Below are 25,121 nucleotides of genomic sequence, written 5' to 3'. Positions count from 1 at the left end.
TCATACTCAAAACAAACAATTACTGCCTGTAACGCATCGCCATCCCATGGAACGCATTACTGGGGGAAAAGCTTTTTCCTGGGTACTAAAACATTACTGCGCTTTTGGAGTTATCAGGAAAAAACGTGACCTGCCGGTAAACAAAAGACAATGTGTGCGAATCACCTGCAAATAATTAAATATAATGGCGAACGCACGTTAGCACTGCCTTCCACCCTTGGAATTAGAAGAGTGCGTACAGGTGTGAGCGCGCGCGCGCGCGCAGGGCAACAAAGGGCCAGCGGCAGTCTCGGGTGACTCGTGTGCTACCTGAAGAGGAGCCACCTGAGATCAGGCCTCGGAAGTTTCCCGCGCGAAACCCCGACCGGGCACCGTCGTCTACAGAGAATGCCTCGCGCTCCACGGACAGAGGCCCGAAGTTTGGAGCCACGCCGCTGGAGAAGCGTCGGCCCTCGGCTCTCTCTCTCTCCCGCGGGGCAAATCCCCTCTGCCCTGTAAACAGGGACCCAAGGGGTGTGTCCGGGCCGGGCGGAGCCGGAGGAGGGCGAAGCTGCAAACCCCACCCCAGGCGCCGCTGCCGCTCCCCCCACAGCTGACAGTCGCTGCTTGCAGCCTGCCCTGCCGGGAGCGTCGGCCAGGGGAGGGGAGAGGGCAGCCGCGGGAAGCCCGCCCTAGCGGGGCTGCGCGCGTGTCCTGCCGCCGCTCGCCTCGCTCCACTCCGGCCGCTCTTCCTCCCGCCAGCGCCTCTCCCATGTGCTGCCATGCGACCTCCGGCGTCCCGCTCCGGGCTGGGCGCCTTGGCGCTCGTCCTGGTAGCCTGCGCCTCTCTCTGCACAGGTAAGGAAAAACGGGGGGGGGGGGGGGTCGGGATCTGGAGAGGCGGCGGGATACCTGTTTCTTCTTCGCGCGGGACATGTGGCGGGGCGGTTCTGGCTTGGAAACTTTTTGTGTGTGTGTGTGGCTTTTCTCCCAGGAAACTGCCCACTCGGTCTGTGCGCATGCTCTCTGCACGTGCCCAGAGGCATTAGCCCCCATCCCTCCATCCCTTTGGTCCACTTACACGTACTTTTTTAAAAAAAAATATTGACTAGGTCCTAGGATGAAATGGCTGCGTTGCAAAAGAACGATTTGGGTGATTAAATCTCGTGCGTAAGGGAAAGAAATGTGACTAGAATGAAAAATTGCTTGAATGGCTCTGTTGCCAAAGAACGGTTTGGGTGTTAAATCTCATGCAAATATACTCAAAGGGTGTTTGTTTGTTTTCAACTATTCTTTTAAAAAAGGAAGGGAAAGGAATAAAGCGCCCGTGAATGGGGTTGGAGGAGAGTCCCATAAGATCGGTCATTGGAGAGCGGCTCCAGGTTTGATCCTCCTGAACTCGGCTTAATATAAAACCTTTTGGGTGGTGGCTACGATTCTGAGGGCAAAGGCCGGTTAGAGTTGACGGCAGGGAACTGTATATATATATATATTTTTACAGAGCGTGTCTTTTAGGTTTACAAACTCAGCTGACTGATTTAAATGGCTCTGGGATCTATTCTGCCAGAAGTTACAATCCAGAGGTTCTTCCTCCCTGGTTGTAGATGTAGAGGGAGCACTTGGTTGTTACTTAGGGCGAAGGGCGTTCTACACATTCCTCAGAAGTATTACTTCATGGGATTCAAGGTTTAACCCTGGGGTTGAAACATGCTTGGGGGCAGGGCCCCTGGATTCATACCTTCACAACTTCACGTTTCCTTTATTTATGCAACTTTTGCTGCACTTGCACATAGAGCATTTTGCTTGAAAGGAATTTGGGACCGTTTGCTATTGCACCAGTTTCCTTCATGTCAGCTGAGGAATAGGAGTATATTTATAGACTGGGAATGAATTGGGTTTTCTAAAGACTTGCAATTAAATCCTTTGCATTTTGAGTTTGATCTGGTTGGTACTCCTTGACCACCGAATGGTTTCTAGTATATTTTAACTTGCTGCATCAAGTGTATGCATAGCTGTCAACTTTCAGATTTGAAAATAAGGGATCAGCAGCCTCGAAAATAAGGGATCACCAGCATAGCTGTCAACTTTCGGAGTTGAAAATAAGGGATCAGCAGCCTCACCTGTCCCGGAGAAAGTCTATGGGATATTTAACAATCTGGGATAGCAGTGGGAAACGGCACTGAAATAAGGGAATTTCCCGCAAAAAAAGAGAAGGTTGACAGCTATGAGTGTATGCTTGCTCTGAACTTCTAACATGGAAGAAAAAAGTGTAACCCTGCAATCCTATACATGTCTACTCAGAAGTTAGTGATTTCAGTGAGAGTGAGGCTTACTCACAGGTAAGTGGGGTTAGAATTTCAGGTTGAAACTTGTTTCAAATTAAACTGATATGGTCCAGTTATTTTCTCTCTCGCTCTATGAGACATCCCAAAGTGGTGTGTAGAACTCTGGTTCAAATGCATGCTTCCCCCCCTTAAACCCACAAAAATCTATTTTTGTGTGTAGGGTTCCATCAGTGTTGTTCTTCTTAGTATGTTCTCAAAATACTCTCAAAGGTGGGGGGGAAATCATCTTATGTTAGTTGTGATATCCACTGTATTAGAACGAATGGGCAGGCAGGCATAGAGGCAATCCACTCGTATTAGGCACCAGTTCAGTATCTAAGCCACATCTTTGGTGCACAGTGAGCAAATGGTGCTGTAATTGGTTGGAGAGAGACAGAGAGTGCTTTTGGGGAAATATTGCCTTAGGTGAGAAAGATGGGCTCCGAGGGATGTGGGGAAAGGACAGGTTTGGAGAGCGGAGGTTGTGTCTCTGGCAGTTTGGGGTGCATCGCGTGCATGACAGTTAGGAGGAAATATAGCATGTGGCAGGTTTTCAGGATTATGAAGAGCTGGTCTTTTGTTTTTTAACAGAATGCTATGGGAGCAATGTTCTGGGATAATATGCAGAGGAGATGTTTGTTGGATAGGGGCTGCTGTATCAGAGTTGTGGGAGGAGAACCACTTGGGAAAAACAGACTGAGGACAATGGGTTTGAGTTTGATACATAAAGGGTGTGAATGCAATTAATGTGCACAGATTTTATGTAAATAGGAACGAGCCTGGCAGTCCTAGCAAAAATCAAACCTCCAAAACTACTGTTTGCATTTCAGAGGAAAGCTCCCATTGGTGCAAATGGAGGCACCATTTTTGGAAATGCAAATAGCAGTTTGAGGGGCAGTCCTCTCACCCCCAAGTACCAGGAGACAAGATAGAAGTAAACTCCATAGCCTTGAGGATGCCCAGGCTTTCCTTTGTACAAAACAGTATGTCCATTAGCACAGAGCTTAGATAACTCAGTTGGTTAGAACAGGGTCCTCATATCACCAAAGTTGCAGTTTCGATCCCCATATGGGACAGCTGCCTATTCCTGCATTGCAGGGGGTTGGACTAGATGGTCCTCAGGGTCCCTTCCAACTCTCCGATTCTATAATTGCATTTACACAGTGCTGAACCCTCTCTAAGCTATTTTGCTGCTCTAAGTCACTCTGGTGCATGTTGTTTTATAGGGTGGTATGTGTCTTGCTCAGGTCTGTTTCCTGCAAATGAACACAACAAAAGCTTTTTTGACTTTGCTTTCCATACAAATGAACACAACAAAGAGAAGGGGCACTTCAGATCTTTGGGGAATTTGCATGAAATGAAGAGCAGTGGGGTGCAATCAGGAAAAAACAGGAGAGGTGGTGAAGTGGACCCAATTGCTTCCATGTCTAAACCTGAGTTCTCTCAAGAAGATTTTTCCATAAGAACATATTTGCATGAACTTGGAATTCTAATGTATATTGGCAGCAGAGCTAGATGTAATACCTTCTAAATATACGGAACAAGTTTGTGCCAAGGTAACCCACATTCTATGCCGAAAATGTGGAATTCTATAATCTGTATAGATTATGGAAAGTCAGAAAATGTTGCAAATAAGCTTCTGGCAATTTCACCAAATGTTGCATACTCTGGAAAACCTATCTTCACACCTGTGTGGCTCTCCTCTTGTTCCTTTTTTGAACACCGAAAGCTGATAGCCAAAACATGCTGAATATTTTCAACCTAATATCAGATTCCACACTTGTATTATATAGAGACGATAAGTACTAGGTTTAATTACTGTGGTGCATGGCATGAATGTTTATATGACCCAAAGTGTTTGTGCGATGTAGATGCTTGCGTGTCAACAGTGGTAGAAGTAAGAGCAAAATCCTTTATAAATAAGTATGATGTGTGCCACTTCTAATGCAAGGCGTCTGAGGCAGACACAATTCCAGTAAAAAAAAATTGTGGGGAGGGTTTGAATGCAGTTTGGTATGTGTGTGAGGGGTTAGAGCAGAGATAGGGAACATGTGGCCCTCCAGATGTTGTTAAACTACAACTTGTATCAGCCCTCATGGCCAGTGGCCAGAGATGATGGGAGTTGTGGAGGGCCACAGGTTCCCCATCCCTGGTTATAGAGGACCCTGGTTACACTGAGATAGGTGCATTCAAAGTATCAGCACTGGTTGTACAATACCCTTTTCTCATGGTCACTTAGCTTTATTCTGTGTGTTCAAATTCATATTACAGTGGTACCTCAAGTTACATACGCTTCAGGTTACAGACTCCGCTAACCCAGAAATAGTGCTTCAGTTTAAGAACTTTGCTTCAGGATGAGAACAGAAATCGGGTTCCGGCGGCGCGGCGGCAGCAGGAGGCCCCATTAGCTAAAGTGGTGCTTCAGTTTAAGAACAGTTTCAGGTTAAGAACGGACCTCCGGAACGAATTAAGTACTTAACCCGAGGTACCACTGTATTTTAAAATTTGAGGTGCCATGTAAAGTCCAGAAAGCAAGCCTGCGCATAAATGTACGTGACAAGCATGTGTTCTCCAGATAGTTAATTGCATAATTCAACTGGAATACCAAGTCTGTTTTCTCCCTGCTTTTTTCTTTTTTTGCTTCCAAGAGACCAGGGGTTCGCATCTATTCATTCATAGTATTTCCCATTATATATAACTTCTCCTTTCCCCCCCAAATCAAAGATATAATTCATACTCCCTCCACTTTCCTCAGTCTATTGTCCGTATAGTGTTGACAGCTGCTTGTAGCTGATGTGTCTTCATTATTATTTTTTCAGGGATATTGAGGAGCTTAGTGCATTTAATTATAATCAATGTATACATTCAAGAACTAGGTCAATTAGGTTTTAAACGGAATAACCCGTCAAAAGCTATTAGGTAGGATGGGTTCAGTCCAAGTTGTTATGATACGGAGGCGTCGTACGAGAAAATACGAGTCCATTGACTTTTATTGTTGAGTGCAAATACAGGGGCTTCAAACTTACTTTCTGAATAACTCTTGGTTCTTGTGTCTTAAAATTTTGTATATTTACATAACTGGGAATATGGTAACTGGCACATCAGCATTTATTTTGATGGTGTGATGAGCAACATCAGTGAACATGGCACTTCTACCATGTAGCATTCATGACAGAAGAATAAAAGTATACAGTCCAAATATTACCAATCTACAGTAAGCCCACTATTTACGTGCATTTAACTTGCATGCTTCAGCTTTGTGCACGTGACAAAAAAAGTAGTTTATTTTCAAGGGGAAGAAAGGGAGCAATGTTCTGGGAAACATAGCTTGGGCAATCCCACCTGCCATTTAATCCAATGGGTTTTGATTATACATGATTTTGCCTTTAGGCGCCTTCCCTGGAATATAACCCTCACATAAATTGCAAGTTTAGTATATACTGGGAGATACAAATTCCATGGGATTTCTGGGAATAAAACTGGTGTAAGTTGCACGGCTCATTAATAATTTAATGTTCTCTGGACTGTAAACAAACCCATTTACAAGCCATTCTTTTGGCTTGGACATCCCATAAACCAGGGCACTACCAATGAAAAAGCCCTTTCTCCTGTAGCTGCCTGTCACACCTTATTTGGCAGAGGCACCTGAAGAAGAGCCTCTGAAGATGACCTCCAGATCCAGGTACATCAGTGATAGCCAACATGGTGCTCTCCAGGAATTTTGGATACAGCACCCTGCATCTCTGATGGTTGGCTACTACTGCAATAGGGATATACAGGTGACTTTCCACTTATGGGGGAGTTACGGTCCAGGGCCTGTAAATGAGGAGCATGGCTAGGGAGGAGACCCACCCAAAGGACCTCTTTGGGCTCTGGGGAGCATCTCCTTATGAGCTGGGGGCACAGTGAGGCTTGGTTGACCAGCCCAGCTGACACCTGGAGAAGAGGCTTCCCCACCTGTCAGCTATGCCAGTTCCACTACCTTTCTGGCTCATGTGAGTTGCAGGGACAGTGGGGTTGGTTGACCAAGTGCTCCCCATTTCCAGGTACCCAGCACCAGACCTGTGTGTGGTCACTCGCAAATAGAATGCGTGTAAATGGGGAAGGTGCCTATATGGGAAGTAGTGGTCCTTAGAATTTGAATTGGTCCTGCAAACAGACTGGCAGCCAGTGAAGATGGAGAAGCACTGGCATAATTTGGTTCTTTTCACCCACTCCATTTATTGCCATTTATGTTGACAACTTTTTGTGTTCTCCTCACCTCCCATTAGTGCAGAAGGGAATACATACCTGGACATAATTGGATGCCAGAATATGCTGCTTTTGGTAATAATGTGCCTCTATGGACGACTTCACTCATTACTGGGTGGTGTTTATTTTAAAGATAGTACTTCTATGATGTTTTAAAAATATAAGCTGTGAATATGACATGCAGATGTTTTGAAGTTACCACATATTGTATTGTATCTTCATCAAAGCCTTGACCCCTTGTTGAGGGTAAATTCAGTGGCAAATCCAGATTCCTTACATGTTCAGCCATGTGTAATTCAGAATATAAAGAAAAAAGATGACGTGGAAAGTAAGATCACTGATGACAAAGCAGGCCTTTGATGCACTACACTGCACGTATCTGAGAGACAGTCTCGATGTGGGGAAAATTGCCTAGGAAAGGTTGAAGAGAGGAAAGAGCAAAACAGAGCACTGCCCTGTATTTATTGCTGTTTAATATGACCCTTGAGTTGACTTTGGTAAAGCAAGAAAAATAAAAAAAGTCCAAGGGTTTGAAGCTATATGAGGCACATGCCAGAATAAACATGATTAGATTAACATAGTCTCACCTCCTTTGTTTCCAGACCAGAACACTTTGCTAGCCATCTGCTTTAATGTTTGCAGTATATGCTCATGCCTCAGGAGGGCCAAAGTCTTGAAGAAGTTTAAAACAACTGCAAGAGTGTCACTTGACCTGCCCAGTCTTTTAAGTTGGTAGGATCAACATGCCTACAATCACGTCTGCCCAATTCTGGTTAATATATTTTCTTTGCTTTAGATCAGATGCGGATGGTAAAGCAAAATGTTTTTCTCTTTCAGTTTTGGATACAAATGTGCAATCAATGGATGCACCTAACAGGATCCAGCTGCATCTGCAATAATGCTTTTTATGTTATTATTAAGCCATGAGAGTCTTTAAATGCACTTCATTTACCAAAGTAACCTCACAGTTCCCTCGGGCTCTTACCCTAACAATGCATCCACTATTCTATAGGTGTTTGGACCCCATAGAAATCAGGCTTGTACACACTGTTCTGCCCAATATATAATAAACAAGGAGCTTTCAGAATCAGTTTATTTTTTTTTTTTTTTTTTAAATAATGTTTATTAAAATTTTCAAAAATACAGAAAGTAAAAAGTTAAAATACATTCAGAACCTTATTTTCATATATCCACTTTCTGGGACTCCCCCCTTCCCCCACCCCTATCATATTCCTGTTTCATATTGTTGGCTCCACAAGCTCTCAATTCTGATTAAAAACTTAATTTGTTTAGACCATTGTTCGAATTTAAAATTTCTACACTCCTCATCAATACCCTTAATAAAAAGCCAAAAATTTCTTTCCCAGGGCCCACCCCATTTTTATTCCACAATTTCCCTTTTTTTTTAATAATAAAGACACCCCACAGAATAGAAATATCAGAAATAAGAAATAAAAGATATAATAGATGAAACAAAACCAGTTCAAAAAAAGAAATTGACAAGCCTTTGGATTTTAGTTCTCCCCCTCTGTCCCCGGTTTAATTTCCCCCTGACCACCAAACCATGTTATCCGCCTGGAATTCTTACAATCCATAAATCGCCTATTTTCCCCCAACTCCTTGCTGGTTTTTTTTTTGTTTTTGTTTTTTTCCTTTCATAATTATTTTTTAAAACACTTAGCTTCAGATCTTTAATAAAGCTCCCCCCATTGTTCTTTCCAAATTGTAGTCCAGTTTCCTCTTGTTCCGCTGCTGAAACGTTCTAATTCAGAAGCTTAGTAAGTCTGCAGGGATTATTGTTATTCAGGAACAAAAACTTGCGTTCAGTCCCTTCCTTTCTTCAATAGAAAATTCTATTGTCTCCTTTAGCTGTACACCCTGTAGACAAAATATTATTTCCGTTTTGCAGCTTTCCCAGAAGATAACCAGTTCTATAAAATTCCAATGGTATTTTTCCACTTACGACCATCTTTGTAATGTCCCGAAACTCCTCTAGGGGGATTGTTGTAACTTTGTTTTCTCTAGTCCAAAAGTCCGATTGTTATCCATGTTTTCGCCATTTTGTATCCAAGTTTTAAAAAGTTGTAGCAAATTGTAACAAATTTAGCCAGCAAAGTTCTCATAATAAAATCCTCTCTGCTTTCCGACTTTGACAGCTACTTTGACAGCTGTCAAAATCTCCGACTCTTTTCACCAGGCTCTCTCTTCAATCACCCCGGTTCCCAGGGGGGGGGGTTACGTTTCTTCTCCCTCAATTCGTCCTCCAGCACAGTTCTTATAATTTCCCATCGTGGAATTCTTAGTTTTTATCAGCAATACAAATCTTTTTGGACCTTGGTTTCCCCGTCCTTGTCTTAGAAGGTTTACAATAGGGGGGGGGACTGACTTCCTTTTTGGATCCCCCCCCGCTCGTGTCCAAATCGAAAGGAAATTCTTTTTTTTTCCTCCTTTTAAACCCAGTTTCCAAATTACTCACGGGTTGTTGTTAAAAAGTCCGAATTTTCAATGGAAGAAGTCAGCGCTCTCCGCCGGATGGCATGCGGCTGCGCTCGGCAGGGATAGCAGAGGACTCAAAGCACCACGCTTCTCCCCGGCACCCGATCCGTAGCCTTTAAAAAGGCTCCTTCACGAGTCGGGAGGGCGCTGACGGTGCCAGCCGAGTCTCCATGTCCACGGCCCTCGTGGCCGTGGTTTTTAAGGGTCCCCGCATCGCCGGTGCGGTAGGACCCAGCCCCTGCCGAGCAGGCTCCCTCCGGAGCTCGGAGGGAGTCCGCCATTCGGCGATGGCGCCAACCCGGAAGTCCCAGAATCAGTTTAATGAATGGAAGATCACAGTAACCTGTTCAGTAATGTTTTGCAATCTAACTGGCTTTTGGGTGCCAGAATAGAAAAATATGAATAGCTATTTCAGTCTCATATGTTGGAGGAGAGGAGATTAGTTGAATGGCAAATGATATGGGAATAGGCATGAGTCATTTTGCATGTGAAAAATATTGTTGTTTTATGGAGAGAGAGATGAGACTAAAATAGAAGTGCTTTTGCCAACCAATAAATCATGGTATAGAAAAATGCGGCAAACAAGCATATGACACGAGCCGAGTTACTATGAGATGTCCTTTCAAAATCCATTAAGCTTATCTGTAGACCTTCTGGGCAAAAACTAGCAAATGTCTTCTTATTTAAGACCACATTTTTAGTTTAAAGATTAAAAGGCACATTGGTGACTTTCATAAGCAATAGTCTAGCCTTTTCAGGCAGAGGCATACACAGCTCATCTGTGTAACTGATAATGCTGGATTGCAAAGTGGATGGTCATTCGGATAGGCTCTGTTGAAAACTGTTCTACCTAGGTGTGAGGTTGTGTACACACACAGCTTCTTCCAATCCCCGGTCAGTCTCCAGAGCAGTTTTGCATCTTGAACCACCACTATCCCCCACTCCACAAAGGTGATGGAAGAATGTTTGAATGAAAGTATGCTTGGTGCTTATGAAAGAAAAGCTGGATAGCCCGATGGGAGAATGGGATAAAGGACAAGACTGACAACCAAATTTGGTTTTCAAATTGCTTATGTGTCTTGTCAACCATGTCGCACAGGTGACAGGAAGGTGTGCTCACCTGCCAGGAGCCGGAATCAGGTGCAGGTCAGCAATAATAATAAAAATACTGTGTCGGTGAAGTTAACTCTTTATTCTAAGAAGCCAAAACAGCCTAGCGATCTCAGCAATTGTTCCCAGTAAGTCTTGTCCACAGAATGTTTTTAAAACGGATGTTCCAAAATGGGATGGGGGCAGGAATGTTTTAGTGAATGTGCATAGGGAAGAACAGGAACATGATAGCAGGACCTGCCCTGCCCTACATGCATTTGCTAGATTGTCTGGGTTCCCACTTCTACAGCATGTATGGATGAAGGGCGGGTGAAAGAGAAGGACAGTAAAGTTTGCTGAAGTATGAAACATCTTTTGGGGGGAGGGGGTGCTGAAGAGAGGAACTTGCCATTAATGACTGAGCATCGTCAGTGGGTGGTTGCATAATTCGAGAGTTGAGGTGAGAGAAGGGTCAGTGCAGTACCTGTGAAAGGGCATGGCTGGCTAGCAAGAATCCTTAAGCACTCCACATAACAACAGCTTGTTATAGACCCCCATTTGTGTTCCATACAAAATAAGCATTTTCCTTTTCTGTCTTCACCTTGACAACAAAAAGGTCTGAGTAATTTTATTTGTTCATTACAGCTAACAAATTCATGAATGGCAGTTTTATTCAGGCAAATATTTAGTGGCAAATAGTCACTAAAATACACTGAATAACTTTAAAAGGCTATGGAAAATTATATGCTTTTAGGAAGACAGGATTTGGTTTAAATATAGAGCGCACACAGAGCAAAATGCAATTTTGAAAATATACCTCAATTTAACTTGAAAGGACCCAGTTAAACAAGCTGCGCGCGCACACACACACACACACACACATCCTTTCCCCAAAGGACTATTAGAACTGTACTGATGGAAAACAGATTCAATTCTCAGCAGGTGTAACTGCAGTCATCAAGCAAGCGTGTTTGTGTTTGTATTTAACTAGATTTAAAAGGCATGTTCTGCATCATAACTCAAGTATTGGCTTGATGCATAATGCAAAAATACTCTAATTCTAAGAATAAAGTATTTGGTACAGATGCTGAAAAACTTTTTGCACCATGAGGTTTATTGGCACTGATGTTATGTTTGTCTGGGTAGGGACCATTCAGTAAATTAGAGAGGTTGAGGGCAATTATTTGTGAGGAATCACAGAATAATAATAATAATAATAAAAACAGGATTGCCTGCTTACACTGGAATATACTGTTACCCTCAATTTATGAGCCAGGCATATCTTTCCCATGATGTAAAGCTGGCACAGAGCATCTCTTTGTAGGGTCAATTTAGTGATGCCCGAAAGCAAAATAATATAGTATTGGGATGATGCGGGTATAGGTTTTCCTTTCCTTTTTTAAAGGGACACCGTCTGAACTGCTTTGAAGAAAGCCAATCCTCCTCAACAGCTTTAGACTAGGACTGTACAATCTGTGACCCACCATGAGGAATGCAACTCACCAGTCATGTATGATAGTCCGGCAGCTGCTTAATAACATCCGTGCATTGTACTCTGATGCAGCCTCTGCCCTTTCAGATGTTGTTGGACTCCAACTCTCGTCAGCTTCAGCCCACATGACCAATGATCAAGTGATGGCGAGAGGCCAGCAACATCTGGAAAGCCAGAGGTTGCCCATCCCTGGAATATAGTGAACTGGCTTTACACTGTTCCCTTAAGGGCAACACAGATATCCCTCTCCCAACTGGCTTGGAAAAATCCTGCTGCAATGGGGCTGTGTTAAGAACCCTTCTGGGGAGCTGTGTAGAGTTTGTCAATAAATCTGCTTAGTTACTAATACTTCTGTGGAGTCTAAATTCAAAAGTCAGGGCTCAGCAAACAATGCAGTGCACACAGTTCATGCATGGAAAAAACCACCGGCACAAAAACTAGGCTGGTTTTAAAGTCTGTGATTAAGTGGGTACTTTCCCCGAACTATGGGGAACATTACTGCTGATTCAGTGATTAACTATGTTAGGCCTATCTGGGAGAGTTTGTGCCCCAGAAAGGAAGGGGTGGGAGTGCATGATCCTTTAGTCTGCAACTGACTGCACAACCATGGTAAGGCAATCAATAAACTTGGAGTGCATTGTGACGTGGAGATGGTTGCAATAGTTTGCCTGATTACAATGCTAGTGCTTCCATCACAGGTTCTAATGTTGCTTTTAGACAACGTTACCTGTTGCATTACAGGACTGTGGCTTTTTGATCGTTACACTCCCATGTCACACTAAATGGTGAGAAAGAACCACGTGCCAGAATACCACTCTCAGCCCCATCACAAGACATTACAGGGCAAAAGCCCTGTAATTTTCTGGTGTAACCAAGTTGCAAATACATATTTATTTCTGTAAGCAAATAACAGGGAAATGAGCACTAAACTTCTACTCATTTCTGCTAGTGTTTAAGAAATGGCTTTTATGTCATGTGAAAGATCACGCAAAACATGGAAATGATCAGGTAAGGAAACATCAGAAAAATGGAATAAAGTGCTGTCTGAATGCAACCTTCTATATTTGTTTTAAATTCAACCAGCCCAAAGTGTTTCAATGCATACCACATACTGGGACCACAGAGCAAGTAGCATGGGGTTCACATTTAAGAGTCTTAAAATGGAAGTAAGCCAGTGTTTGAATAAAGATACACCATTTAGAATTTTGAGTAAAGCTCAAAAACTGATTTTCATCAAGATCGTGAACTTTTCAATTTTTTAAAGAATACTAAACTTTAAAAAAAAAATTTATTGAGCAATTTCAACATAACAAATTGTCAAACCGTATAATCACAGACATCGTTTTCCCCCTTCCCCCCTTCCATCCCTCCCTCCCCCCTCCCACCTAGGACTTCCCTCACCTCCTCTCTCTGATTTCTCTGCACATATTATTCTCTGCATGTTATAAAATTGTATATATCCTTAATTATCTATCTATCGTGTTATAAACCAATAAATTTGTGTATGTTTATTCAAAACCTGCCAAGGAGTCCAGTTCATTTTGTTGTCTTTTTAGATAATTTGTGAAAAGCTCCCATTCTTCCTTAAAGTCACAGTTGTCCTTGTCCCGCAGTTTGTATGTCAATTTGGCCAGTTCTGCATAGCTCATCAATTTTTCTTGCCACTGTTCTTTCGTTGGGATTTCCTCATTCTTCCATCCTTGTGCTATCAAGACTCTTGCCGCTGTTGTAGCATACATAAATAAGTTCTTTGTTTTTCTTGGCAGGTCTTGTCCTACAATCTCTAACAAAAAGCTTCTGGTTAGAATACGAAACTTTTATCTCCTCTCCATGTGCAACTCAACCAGCACAAACTTGGTTTTACTTGGTGGTGTTCACCCAATGATTAATTATCTTTTCAGGTCTAACATGCGTGTGCCAGTTGTGTGAAAAAACAAACTTCACCTGTGAAACTGAGGGCGCATGCTGGGCATCTGTCATGCTAACAAAAAACGGTAGACAAGAAGTAATAAAGGCGTGTGTCTCCCTACCACAACTGAAAGCACAAATCTTCTGCCACAGTTCTAAGAACATAACCAAGACAGAATGCTGCTATACAGATTTCTGCAACAACATCACCATTCACCTGCCCACAGGTAAGCTATGCTTGTTAGGGTAAAGAAATCTGCTACTATCCTATGCTTAGCTGGGAGTGCTTACCATTGAACCCAGTGAGACTTGCTTCCTAGTCAGTGTGCATAGGGTTGAGCAGTGTGTTAGAGTAAAAACAAATTGTGGGGTTTTTTGTTTGTTAAAACACTATTTCGCGAAATCTGTTAGTACAAATTTGAAACCTGCCAAATAAATGATTAGAAGTGCAACTTTTTTTCTTCTTTTCTTTCCTGGAAATTCCTGTCAATTGTTCAAGGCAAGATTTTGGATTTTTGTTCTTGCCTTGATAAAAGGGTGGCCAGATGTAATAGGCAGCAGAGCTCCCACACCTTTAATAGTTGTGCAAAACAAGGAATTTCAGCTTGAAAGTAGCACCTGGTAATATTCCCTCTTCCAGAGCCCTCAGCGTGTGGACTGAACAATGAGAGTGGAGACGCTTCTTCAGGTATACTGGGCTGAGGCCATTTAGGGCTTTAAAGGTCAGCACCAACACTTTGAATTATGCTCAGAAACATTGGGAGCCAGTGCAGATCTGTTAGGACCGGTGTTATATGGTCCTGTCAGCCGCGCTCCCAGTCACTAGTCTAGCTGCCACTTTCTGGATTAGTTGTACTGCAGTAATTCTAGCTCTTTAGCCCCACTTCTTGTGAGTTTTTTGTGCCCTCCGCCCATTCACATCCCTCTAGGCAAATCTGTGAACTTTAGTAGCACTTTAGAGAATTAATGTAGCACAGCAGCCATTTCTATAAATGATTATAATAAAGTGCCGCAGCTATAAAGATTATTTAACTTAAAACTTGACTTTGACCTTTTTCAGCCATTCGTGTGTGTGTGTGTGTGTGTGTGTGTGTGTGTGAGAGAGAGAGAGAGAGAGAGAGAGAGACTCTCTTTTAGGCACCAAGATAGTGAATGAAGTATTAAAGGAAAATTGCTGTGGCGGTGAGGGGACAAACAATTTTTTTTAGAAAAGCAGTGGATATACCCACAGTTTATTTTAACTAGTCCTTGGAGGCTATGTATTTTGAATTTCATGCGTAGTAGCATCATTCTAAGCACTGCAGAGTTTCCCTTTTGTTTGCTATATTTCTGGTTTTTGTTCTATGTATACATCAGCCTCATATTCCCACGCAGCCTTCAAACTGCGATCCTATACAGTGGTACCTCTGGTTAAGTACTTAATTTGTTCTGGAGGTCCATTCTTAACCTGAAACTGTTCTTAACCTGAGGTACCACTTTAGCTAATGGGGCCTCCTGCTGCCGCTGCACCGCCGCTGCGCGATTTCTGTTCTCATCCTGAAGCAAAGTTCTTAACCCGAGGTACTATTTCTGGGTTAGCGGAGTCTGTAACCTGAAGCGTATGTAACCTGAAGTGTATGTAACCCAAGGTACCACTGTATCTGGGTGTTGCTTAGCTTCCTCTTTTCTTGACCTTGCCTTGACCCAACTTTTGGTTCTTATGAACGGCATTGCAGGGAGTCGGGCTAGATGACCCTTTTGGTCCCTTCCAGCTCTGCAATGATTCTGTGATCAGTCCTTCAAATAAGAGGACTATCTTATTTAAAGTGGGACACATGCCACTTGCAAGAAGGCCAAACAAAGAAGGGAGAAAAGAAGCCCTCAGTTGAGATGTACATGAGGTATGTGCCAGTTTAGGTAGAATCCTACAATGCAAGAATTTGTCCTTCAGCAATGAACTGGCATCAGGAGAAAAGACATATGGCTGTGGCTTTGTCCGAGTTATAGACTCTTCAGCTGCCCTGGCAGGCTGACGAAGGAGTTGCTTCCACCAGGCTTCAGCTCATTCCCCTCATTGTCTCAAGACCGATCAGGAAATTGCAGAATGCCCTCACAGATTACTTACAGTACACCTTTAAAAAGTTTAAATACAGTGGTACCTCGGGTTATATACGCTTCAGGTTACAGACTCCGCTAACCCAGAAATAGTACCTCGGGTTAAGAACTTTGCTTCAGAATGAGAACAGAAATCGTGCAGCTGCGACGCAGCGGCAGCAGGAGGCCCCATTAGCTAAAGTGGTGCTTCAGGTTAAGAACAGTTTCAGGTTAAGAACGGACCTCCGGAACGAATTAAGCACGTAACCAGAGGTACCACTGTACTAGCGTTTACATCAACCTTCCCCAAGGTGTGGCCCTTACAGGTATGGTTGATTTCTACCTCCCATCACCCCAAGCCAATATGGCCCAACGGTCAGGGATGATGGGAGTCATATGGGAGGCTGCCTCCAACTTTGGAAAGCCTGATTCATAGTCATAAAAATAAAGCACTAGGGTTCTGCCACTGCTAATGCAACAGTCGGGGTTTTATTTATTTATTTAGCTGTCTATCTATAAAAGTAATCATATACTACTGACTCATCTAAAGCATCTAAGCAGCATACAGTTAATATAAAATCTCAGTAAACACAAGGAATACACACACACACACACACACATATATATATATATATATATATGCAGAGGTTGGGGACCTTTGGAGTCGTGTGCTGGCTAAGATAGCTCTGTCAGTACAGCATGAGACTCTTAATCTCAGGATCGAGCCCCACTTTGGCAAAAGATTCCTGCATTGCAGGGAGTTGGACTAGATGCGCCTCGTGGTCCCTTCCAACTCTACAGTTCTGTGATCTCTGCCGAATCCTACCCCCTTTGCAAATTGGGGTGGGGGTTACGATAGCTCTCTGCCTACTGCCTTGAACACAGAGGGATTTTATATGAAGAAGTGCTCCTTGCTCCAAAACGCAATTGGCTTCCAAAGAACCGTTGCTGAGGGCAGCTTTGAAGTGCGATTGTGCAGAGGCACATTTGATAGGACATCTCTGGGTGTTTCATTTTCATACTGTGTTTATTTTGCTGTTAATGTTTAATTATTGTTGATTTCTTGCTTCAGCTTTAACTGTTGCTTTGTCACAGGAGAGGGTTTCCTTTTTCCTTTCGGTAGTAACAAGGTGGTTTGTGGTCTGCCTGGAATTCTGTGTAGAATCTTGTGTTGCCTCATGGTAGGGTGAATTAAGATGCATAGAAATTGGAGGGCTGCCCTGCCTTTGGGTGGCTGGACTTCATTGTGGCCATGAGATTATGACTGAGACACTGGAGTGTGGGGCAACCCTCTGGGCCATGGCTGCCTCAGAAAAAAAAAGGCGGAGTTGGTTAGCCTGTCATTCAGCCTGATGTTTCACATTCCAACCAGCAGGGGGAGACTAGCAACATGAAACTGGTGAACAATTCAAATACCATATTTTTCGCTCTATAGCACGCACCGGACCATAGGATGCACCTTGTTTTAGAGGGGGAGAACAAGAAAAAAAAATTCTCCCCCTCTCTGCTCAGCGCCCCTTCAGCGAAGCGGCAGGAGAAACGGAGCCCCTTCCATTTCTCCTCCCGCTTGGCTGAAGGGGCGCTGTGCAGCTCTCCCTCTCTGCTGAAGCCAGGAGAGTCTTGCTCTCACGGCTTCAGCAACAGGAACCCAAAGCCTGCGGAGTGCAGCGGGAACTCGCGTTGCACTCCGAAGGCTTTCAGGCGGCTATCCCTGAAGCCTGGAGATCGGCTATCCCTGAAGCCTGCGCTCCAGGCTTCAGCAAAAGCAACACAAAACCTCCGGAGTGCGGAGGGAGCGCTCCCGCTGCGCTTCAGAGGCTTCATGTTGCTATCGCTGAAGCCACGGAGCCTGCATTCGCTCCATAGGACGCACACACATTTCCCCTTAGTTTTTGGAGGGGAAAAAGTGCGTCCTATAGAGCGAAAAATACGGTATATGGGACATAGAGTATGGGTGTGTTTGTGTGCATGTATTACAGAGTACTTCTGTTGTGATATTAGTTACCACGGAATATAGGACATCTGTCCTTAAACATGGGTTCAGCTTAAATGGGTTCCAAGTTCAGCTTCTGGATCGGCTATGATCACACCATATTTTATTTAATTTAACTGACCAAAAATGAAGGGTGATGCATCAGCCATGGTTCAGTGTCCAAGCCCCAAGGTGTGTGGTAATGGTTATTCTCCACTGTGAGTGAAGTACGATTAAGTCACACTCTGGGTGTGAATTCAGTGGATGCAACCTTAGTATGACCAATGCTGACTCTCGCCAGGTCTTTTGTTCAGCCGGAACTCAGTTCCGGCACCTCTCAGGTGGGCACCATTGCCATTATAAGAGAACAAGGGAGGCATTCATGGAGAGTTCCGGCGCCTCTTTTTCTAGAAAAAACAGCACTGAATATTGCCATATGAATATTTCATGTTCATCGACCGGGGGTTGGGGGGCAGCCTTAATTATTAGCTTCTGATGCTTCCACTCTGACATTTGACCCCTGTGTTATGTTGAGCTGTGAAATAAGTGGTTTCCGAAGCCAAGACTTTTTAGAGCCTTTTTAGACCACTTTTTAGAGAGATAGGTAGTAACACTTGTATATTACAGAGCATATAGATGCCGCTCACCCCTAAGTCAGGGATAGTCAATGTGGTGCCCTTGAGATGTTGCTGCAATACAGTTCCCTTCATACTGGACTACAACTCCCATAATCATGCAGGTCCTCCAGCAGGTGATGGTGGCATATCCCAACCTGAACTGGTATGCAGTTCTGGAAGCAAGTACAATTGGAACCAGGAGAACTAAATGTGTTTGAAGAGCGGGGGCGTGTGACTCCAGCTTCCTATTAAGAATAAACCATTTTGGGATAAATCGCTGAATTGGCAAGACCAATTGGGAACTCCTGGCCCATGAGCTGCCCCATTACCTCTGGTGTTCTGCTGCTTGCACGCTTCTGCTAGGATGATAATAACAATTTTTTTTAAAAAAATCTGATAAAAATAAAATAAAGCACCCCAGCAGCCCCAAAAGGTATGAAAAAATGTGAAGAAGTGAGATTGAAAACTGCACTAAAAATAGATGTATTGGAACAGATTACATCAAAAACAGATGTATTTATATGCCTAAATAATGTGTGGCAGCTCAACACCTTTCAGTGTTGTTCATTACAGTTCTCCCGTCTCTTATAGTGGTCTGTCAAGGCAAACTGTTAGCACAAAGTGTAGTCTGCTTCTTTTACTTCTACATATGTTGCAGAATAAATAGCTCTCTGTGGCTTCAGTACGTTATCTACAAGCTACGTTAAGAAGGTATTGAGATCCAGAAAGGGATCCTTCTCTGTCTCTTCTCTCACAGTTTACACGGAAGTCAGCCGTGCTGAACTCAATGGAATCAGGTATAGGATTATCTTAACAGTAAGTCCCATTAAGCTCAATGGGGTTTGCTTCTGAGGAAAGACCCACAGGATGGTTAATGTTCCTATGCCACCAGGCTCTGGAAAATAGCATTAATATAAAGCAATGCTGCACAGCAGCTGTAAGAGATTTTTCGAAAGGCTGAATTCATAACATCAGTAGGGAGAGGAATTGTTTCCAATGAAACCAACATTCGCAGTTGAGACGAGGTGATTCCATTTGAGAGCCTTTTTGTGTGATGGGGTGGTGTTGGGTTTCTAAGCTATGCTATGTTTTAAGCTGATAGAAAACTGTGAAGTGTGTGTTTTTCCTTGCCTTTAGAGATAAAACATGATAATAGTTTTGTGTGACTGGCGCTATTTGCTTGCAAGCAAGCAGTTTTCACCAAAGCCATTTGCCTGCTGTGCTGTTCCATAAAGGATCTGCTTTAAGCTTTCTTTGCATTGCGGAGGATTTACCTGGTCAGTGTGGGAGACTGGAGATGCTGATGATGCTAACCTTTCCTTTTGATGCTTCTTAAAGCATGGAGGGGATATTGCACAGCGGCAGTGTGTGCGTGCTTTGACTGGTTAGAGGCCAATAATCAATCCCTGGCTTCTCCAGCTAAAACAAAAAAGGGAGCAGGCTAAGAAGAAAGACTTATTCCTTTGAAAGCTGCAGCCATCCAAATAATATCGGACTGGATGGGCCAGGGGTCTGACATAGTATAAGGCAGCCTTTCTCAACCTGTGGGTGCCCAGATGTTGTTGGACTACAACTCCCATCTCCCCTAGCTACCAAGGCCAGAGCTCAGGGATGATGAGAGTTGTAGTCCAACAACATTTGGGAACTCACAGGTTGAGAACCACTGGTATAAGGCATCTTCCTTTACTGAGAGAGACACAGAAAGAGATGGGGAAGAGCTGAGTGCAAGCCTACCTTCTGTCATTCTCCATCTAAATATGCTTGATGACATGAAGTGAGTCCCACTGTTATTACAGCCTTCACCAACCTAGGGCCTTCCAGATGTTTTGGACTATAACTCCCACTAGTCATAGCTGGGACTGATCAGTGTTCAAAATTGTGGTCCAGTTGTGACCACATGGAGATCTCTGGATCCCTGGTTGGTGACTGGGGAAAGCAAAATGTCACTTCAAGAAGGATCTGAAATATTTTCTTTGAAGTTTGAATTAGTTTTATTCTGGATTGCTTTATTTTGATGTTTTAATGTTTTGTAAACCGCTTTGAGATTTGTTCTTTAAAATATAAAGCAGTATAGAAATGAAGTGAATAACAACCATCACCACCATCAATGGAAAAAATGGCACCTAGACATTCTGTTGTGGTGACCATAACCTAGGTTTAAGGTGCCATTTGGTGATCAGATTATATATATATATATATGATTTTTTAACACTGACTGATGCGTGTTACAGTTCAAAACAGCTGAAGGACATCAGGTTGCTTTGTTATATTAGATTAGTCTTTCCTGGAAATTGGCGATACTACAGCAGGATTATAATGCTGAGGTTATACTTCTGTTACTCCTAAAGGAAGCAAAATGCACTGGGAAGATCGATGGCTGAATCTGCGTAAAGGTTTTTTCCTGTGGTGTTCTGATTTTGAAGCTATGTGGCATAAAACAGTAACACTGTCATGTGAGGAGCATGTATATTGCAGTATTGAACTCAAAGGTAGGTAGAGGTGCTTGATGAATTCATTCTCTGCAAATTCTGATATGAACTGTTCTGACTTGAGCCACACCTCCCAATTTAACGTGGAGTTCAGAACGCACTCGTCCCTCAGAGTTCACACGTCTTCAGATTTTGTGATACAATTTATGGCTAAATAATAAAAAAGTAAATTCCATAAGGCATGTAATAATGTGTATTTGGGGCCAAAATGCATTTAGAAAGACATGTTTTGAAAGAAAACGAAATTAAAATGTTGGTGCAGATTAACACATAACTAGCACATAACACATGACTGGAAATGTCCATTCCTAGGCAAGATCATCTTTTTATATATACATTTATTTTGCGGTCTGCAGTTTTGTATTAGAAGCTGCACTTTCTTTATGCCATGTTTGTGCTAATAGAACACCTTCCCGATACAAGTAAACGGGATTCCACCCATCAGATTAGAATAATCACATGTGTAGCAAACTGTTTCCCGCCTCTCTGGTTTATAGCACTTTTTTGTTTTTGTTTAGTCATGTCCGACTCTTCGTGACCCCATGGACCAAAGCACACCAGGCACTTCTGTCTTTGGTTCCTATGCAATATTTTTCTTTACAGCATTGGCCTTTCCTTTCGCTTCCAGGCATATCCGCAACTGAGCGTCCTTTTGGCTTTAGCCCAGCCGCTTCATCAGCTCTGAAACTACTTGTACTTGTCCTCCACTATTCCCCAGTAGCATGTTGGACGCCTTCCGACCTGAGGGGCTCATCTTCCAGCGTCATAACTTTTGTATGCCTGTTGTCTTTGTCCATGGAGTTTTCTTGGCAGGGATACTGGAGTGGCTTGCCGGTTCCTCCTCCAGGTGGATCGTGTTTGGTCCAAACTCTCCACTATGACCTGTTCATCTTGTGTGCCCTGCTTGGCATAGTTCATAGCTTCTCTGAGTTATTCAAGCCCCTTCGCCACGGCAAGGCAGTGATCCATGAAGGGGGTTTATAGCACTAATCTGTTTTAAATTGGTCTGATCTTAGTAAAGAATGGGCAGCCTGATTTGTTGCTTGCTATCTTAGCAGAGAGCGAAGCTGTGGAGACCTAGAGAGCTAGATCTGTTGTCTTCTTGGAGCAGTTGAAATAATGCAAGAGGCTAGAAGACTGGGTGGAGGCCAGTTCCTATAGCACAGTTCACCATGCCCTTGAGTTGCTGTTATGAATTCCAGCATCTCAGAGATTCTGGCAGAGGATTCCGTCCTCTGTAGCTCAAGACACCCGACACCAAAGTTGGTCGCATGCAATAGCCACACAGATGCCTGTAAAGTTAGCACAGGTTGTGAATCTTTGAATTTGGATGGGGCTGAGACTTAAGCATCTAGTGTGGTACAAAATAAGTTCATTGGCTCAAATACATAATTATGGGGAAGCCAGAAATTAACACTGGATCCTGGCAACAGTAATTCATGAATTTTTTATTTTTTAGCAGTGGTTTGGAGAATTACAGTGGTACCTCGGGTTAAGAACTTAATTCGTTCTGGAGTTCCGTTCTTAACCTGAAACTGTTCTTAACCTGAAGCACCACTTTAGCTAATGGGGCCTCCTGCTGCTGCCGCGCTGCCGGAGCACGATTTCTGTTCTCATCCTGAAGCAAAGTTCTTAACCCGAGGTAATATTTCTGGGTTAGCGGAGTCTGTAACCTGAAGCGTATGTAACCCAAGGTACCACTGTATATTAAAATCCTTACATCCACTTCTGGATGCAACTGTCATTCCCAAGGTTAATTAGGCAGAAAGAATAACTGTTAATTCAGTATGTTACAGCGAAGATAATGCCTTGAGAAGTGGTCACATTAAATTAAAACTGGGTCCCATTTATTTATTTGTTATTTAAAATATTTGCCTTAAAGCCCACGTACATCACCCCCCATTTCTGATTAGGGTTAACAGAGGGGCCTGTCACTGACAAGCCTGTTCATCCAGATCCAGATTGACAAGGTTCCATTAGTTCAGTTCAGAAAACCTGAGTCCAAGCCCATGGTTTATAACTCACACCCTGGTTTACCCACCCCCTCACAAACCATGTTTTGTAACCTAACTCGTGTTCAGATGTAATGCCAAAGTGTGATTTGTCTTTCTGTCTGAATGCAGCCATTGTCCGGTGAGGAAAATGCTGGGATTCAAAATCCTTTGGATACCTGTGAAACTAGTTTATGAATGTTTGCCCAGGAGCAACTCCCAAATTGCTCCATAACCGTGTAGTTTGCCTGGTCAACTGTTTTGCAGCGGCAGGGATTGTGTGTACGTGTTACTGAAGCTAAGCAAAGAGTCCTCTTCTGATAAACTTCAGATATGCTGTGGCCTTTGCTCAAGCACAGGCAACCCCTCTGAAAGTTCTGTTTTGATGAACATGAAAAACAGGCAAGTGTGTTGTGCACTGATGAGAGCCTTGGAACCTGCTTTGTATGCTGAACCAGGCCAGTATTTCATAAAAGTAATATTTAATTACCCAGACTGGTAGCATCACCAAATATTTGCTCCAAACTTGCTTATTGAGTATCAGGATACCACATACATGAAGCTGGGAACATTCAGCTTCTGTCCATGATTGCCTTGGGTTGAGCCACCTGGAAGGACCATAGGTCAATTTAGCTCAGCAAAGCAGACTGATTCGGTACAAGGGAGCTTCCTTTGCTCTTTATGACTTCATAAACATTCCAAGTAAGCATGCATAGCCAGTGTGGTGTAGTGGTTAACAGCGGTAGTCTCGTAATCTGGGGAACTGGGTTCGCGTCTCCGCTCCTCCACATGCAGCTGCTGGGTGACCTTGGGCTAGTCACACTTCTCTGAAGTCTCTCAGCCTCACTCACCTCACAGAGTGTCTGTTGTGGGGGAGGAAGGGAAAGGAGAATGTTAGCCGCTTTGAGACTCCTTAAAGGGAGTGAAAGGCGGGATATCAAATCCAAACTCTTCTTCTTCTTCTTGATGTTAGAAGCTCTGTGTGTCTCTTTAAAAGCCCAACCCCTTTTAAATGTGCATTAGTGGAAAATCTCCCCATTACTCCCAGTAGCCCCTTCATCTTCCCTCCTCTCCTGTATGATGTTGCAAACAATACCCAAAGAATGATGCTGTTTGAACCAGGGGCAGGGAACCTGTTGGGGAAGGTCCATAGATAGCTCAGTGGTAGAGCATTTGCCTTGCATGCAGAAGGTTCCTGGTTCAATCCCTGACATCTCCAGGTAGTGCTGACAATGGCCCCTGTCTGAAACCTGGGGAGCCACATTTAGTGAGCTTCAGTAAGGAGCTAGATGGGACAACTGTCTGACTTGGCGTAAGGAAGTGCTGCCTTGTTGATTCTCCTGGACTTCTCAATGGCTTTTGACACCATCAGCCATGAAATCCTTCTGAATAGGTTAGGTGTGGAAGGCATTGCTTGGCAGCAGTTCCATTCCTGTCTGAATGACTGTTTCCAAAAGATGGCACTGGGAGATTACTGCTCGACCCTTGACTGTCATGCTTTTGAATTCTGCTGGGTTCTGTTATTTCTCCCATGCTGTTTTAACATCTGCATGAAGCAACTGGGATAGCTCAACCAGAGATTTGTCCGAGGCATTGGCAGTATGTGGATGATGCTTTATTGCTCGCTCATCAGACTGGTGACTCAGGAGAGGGCATTTTGTGGCAGCCCTTAAACTGTCAGGCTCCCTCTCCACAGGCGTGTGGCTAGCATCTTCACTGTGTAGCAATTGCCATATGCTAAAAGTGGACCCCTTTAACCTGGTCTTTGACCATTATGGTTTTCTGTTTCATGGGCCCCACCTCTTTTACTGGATTTCTACTCTACTATTCCATATGGAATGGGGTTGCTTATTTTATCATTGTAACGGCTTTATCTGTTTTTATAACTGTATATGGTCTTCTGTAAATTGCCCTGGGACCTTAAGATGAAGGCAGGTAAGTAAATGAATGAGGATCTTTTGTCAGCTTTGTCTAATATGGCAGCTGCAACCTTACCTGGGCGAGAATAGCTTGGCCACAATTACCCATGCTTTCCTCACTTCCTGTTTAGACTAATGCAGTGTGTTGTACATGGGGCTGCCTTTAAAAACAGTCAGGAAACTGCATTAATCCCCAAAGAGCAAAACTGGTACTGGGCAGTTTAACCACATTACACCTATGTTTTTGTCAGCTGAGCTGCAGAGCTGCAGTTGGCCAAGTAGTATTTTTATCCTTTAAAACCTTAAAAGGCTTGGACCAGGTAACCTGAAAGATCTTCTCCCACATATACTTACCCAAACCTTAAAATCCTCCAGTAGGGCCTCCAAGTGCTATCTCAGGCTTTGGTGAAGAAATGGGTTTATAGTAAAACTTCAGAATATCCTTCTATGGCTGCAACCCTAAACATACTTGCTAGGGAGCAAGTCTCACTGAGATATTTCTGTGTAAACAGGCTTACCTT

At 43.5% G+C, this 25,121-nt stretch overlaps 1 protein-coding gene across 3 annotated transcripts in view; it reads left to right on the top strand.

Annotated features, from left to right (window-relative positions):
- Positions 1-292: 292 nt before the first annotated feature.
- Positions 293-25,121, top strand: part of ACVR1C (activin A receptor type 1C) — a 45,502-nt gene continuing 20,673 nt past the window's right edge. The window contains exons 1-3 of one of the 3 annotated variants that reach the window (XM_081007498.1): positions 293-837; positions 13,533-13,766; positions 20,550-20,690. In XM_081007498.1, the coding sequence (XP_080863624.1) occupies positions 762-837; positions 13,533-13,766; positions 20,550-20,690 (451 nt within the window). In that variant the 5' untranslated portion in view covers positions 293-761. The remainder of the gene's footprint in view (positions 838-13,532; positions 13,767-20,549; positions 20,691-25,121) is intronic. The other 2 variants (XM_081007499.1, XM_081007500.1) reach the window with 2 other exon arrangements.

Source organism: Podarcis pityusensis, assembly GCF_964106645.2.
Source record: "Podarcis pityusensis genome assembly, chromosome: 1".
Classification (NCBI taxonomy): Eukaryota; Metazoa; Chordata; class Lepidosauria; order Squamata; family Lacertidae; genus Podarcis; species Podarcis pityusensis.
Note: the sequence above shows the minus strand (reverse complement) of the source record. Positions and strands in the feature narration are given on the sequence as shown.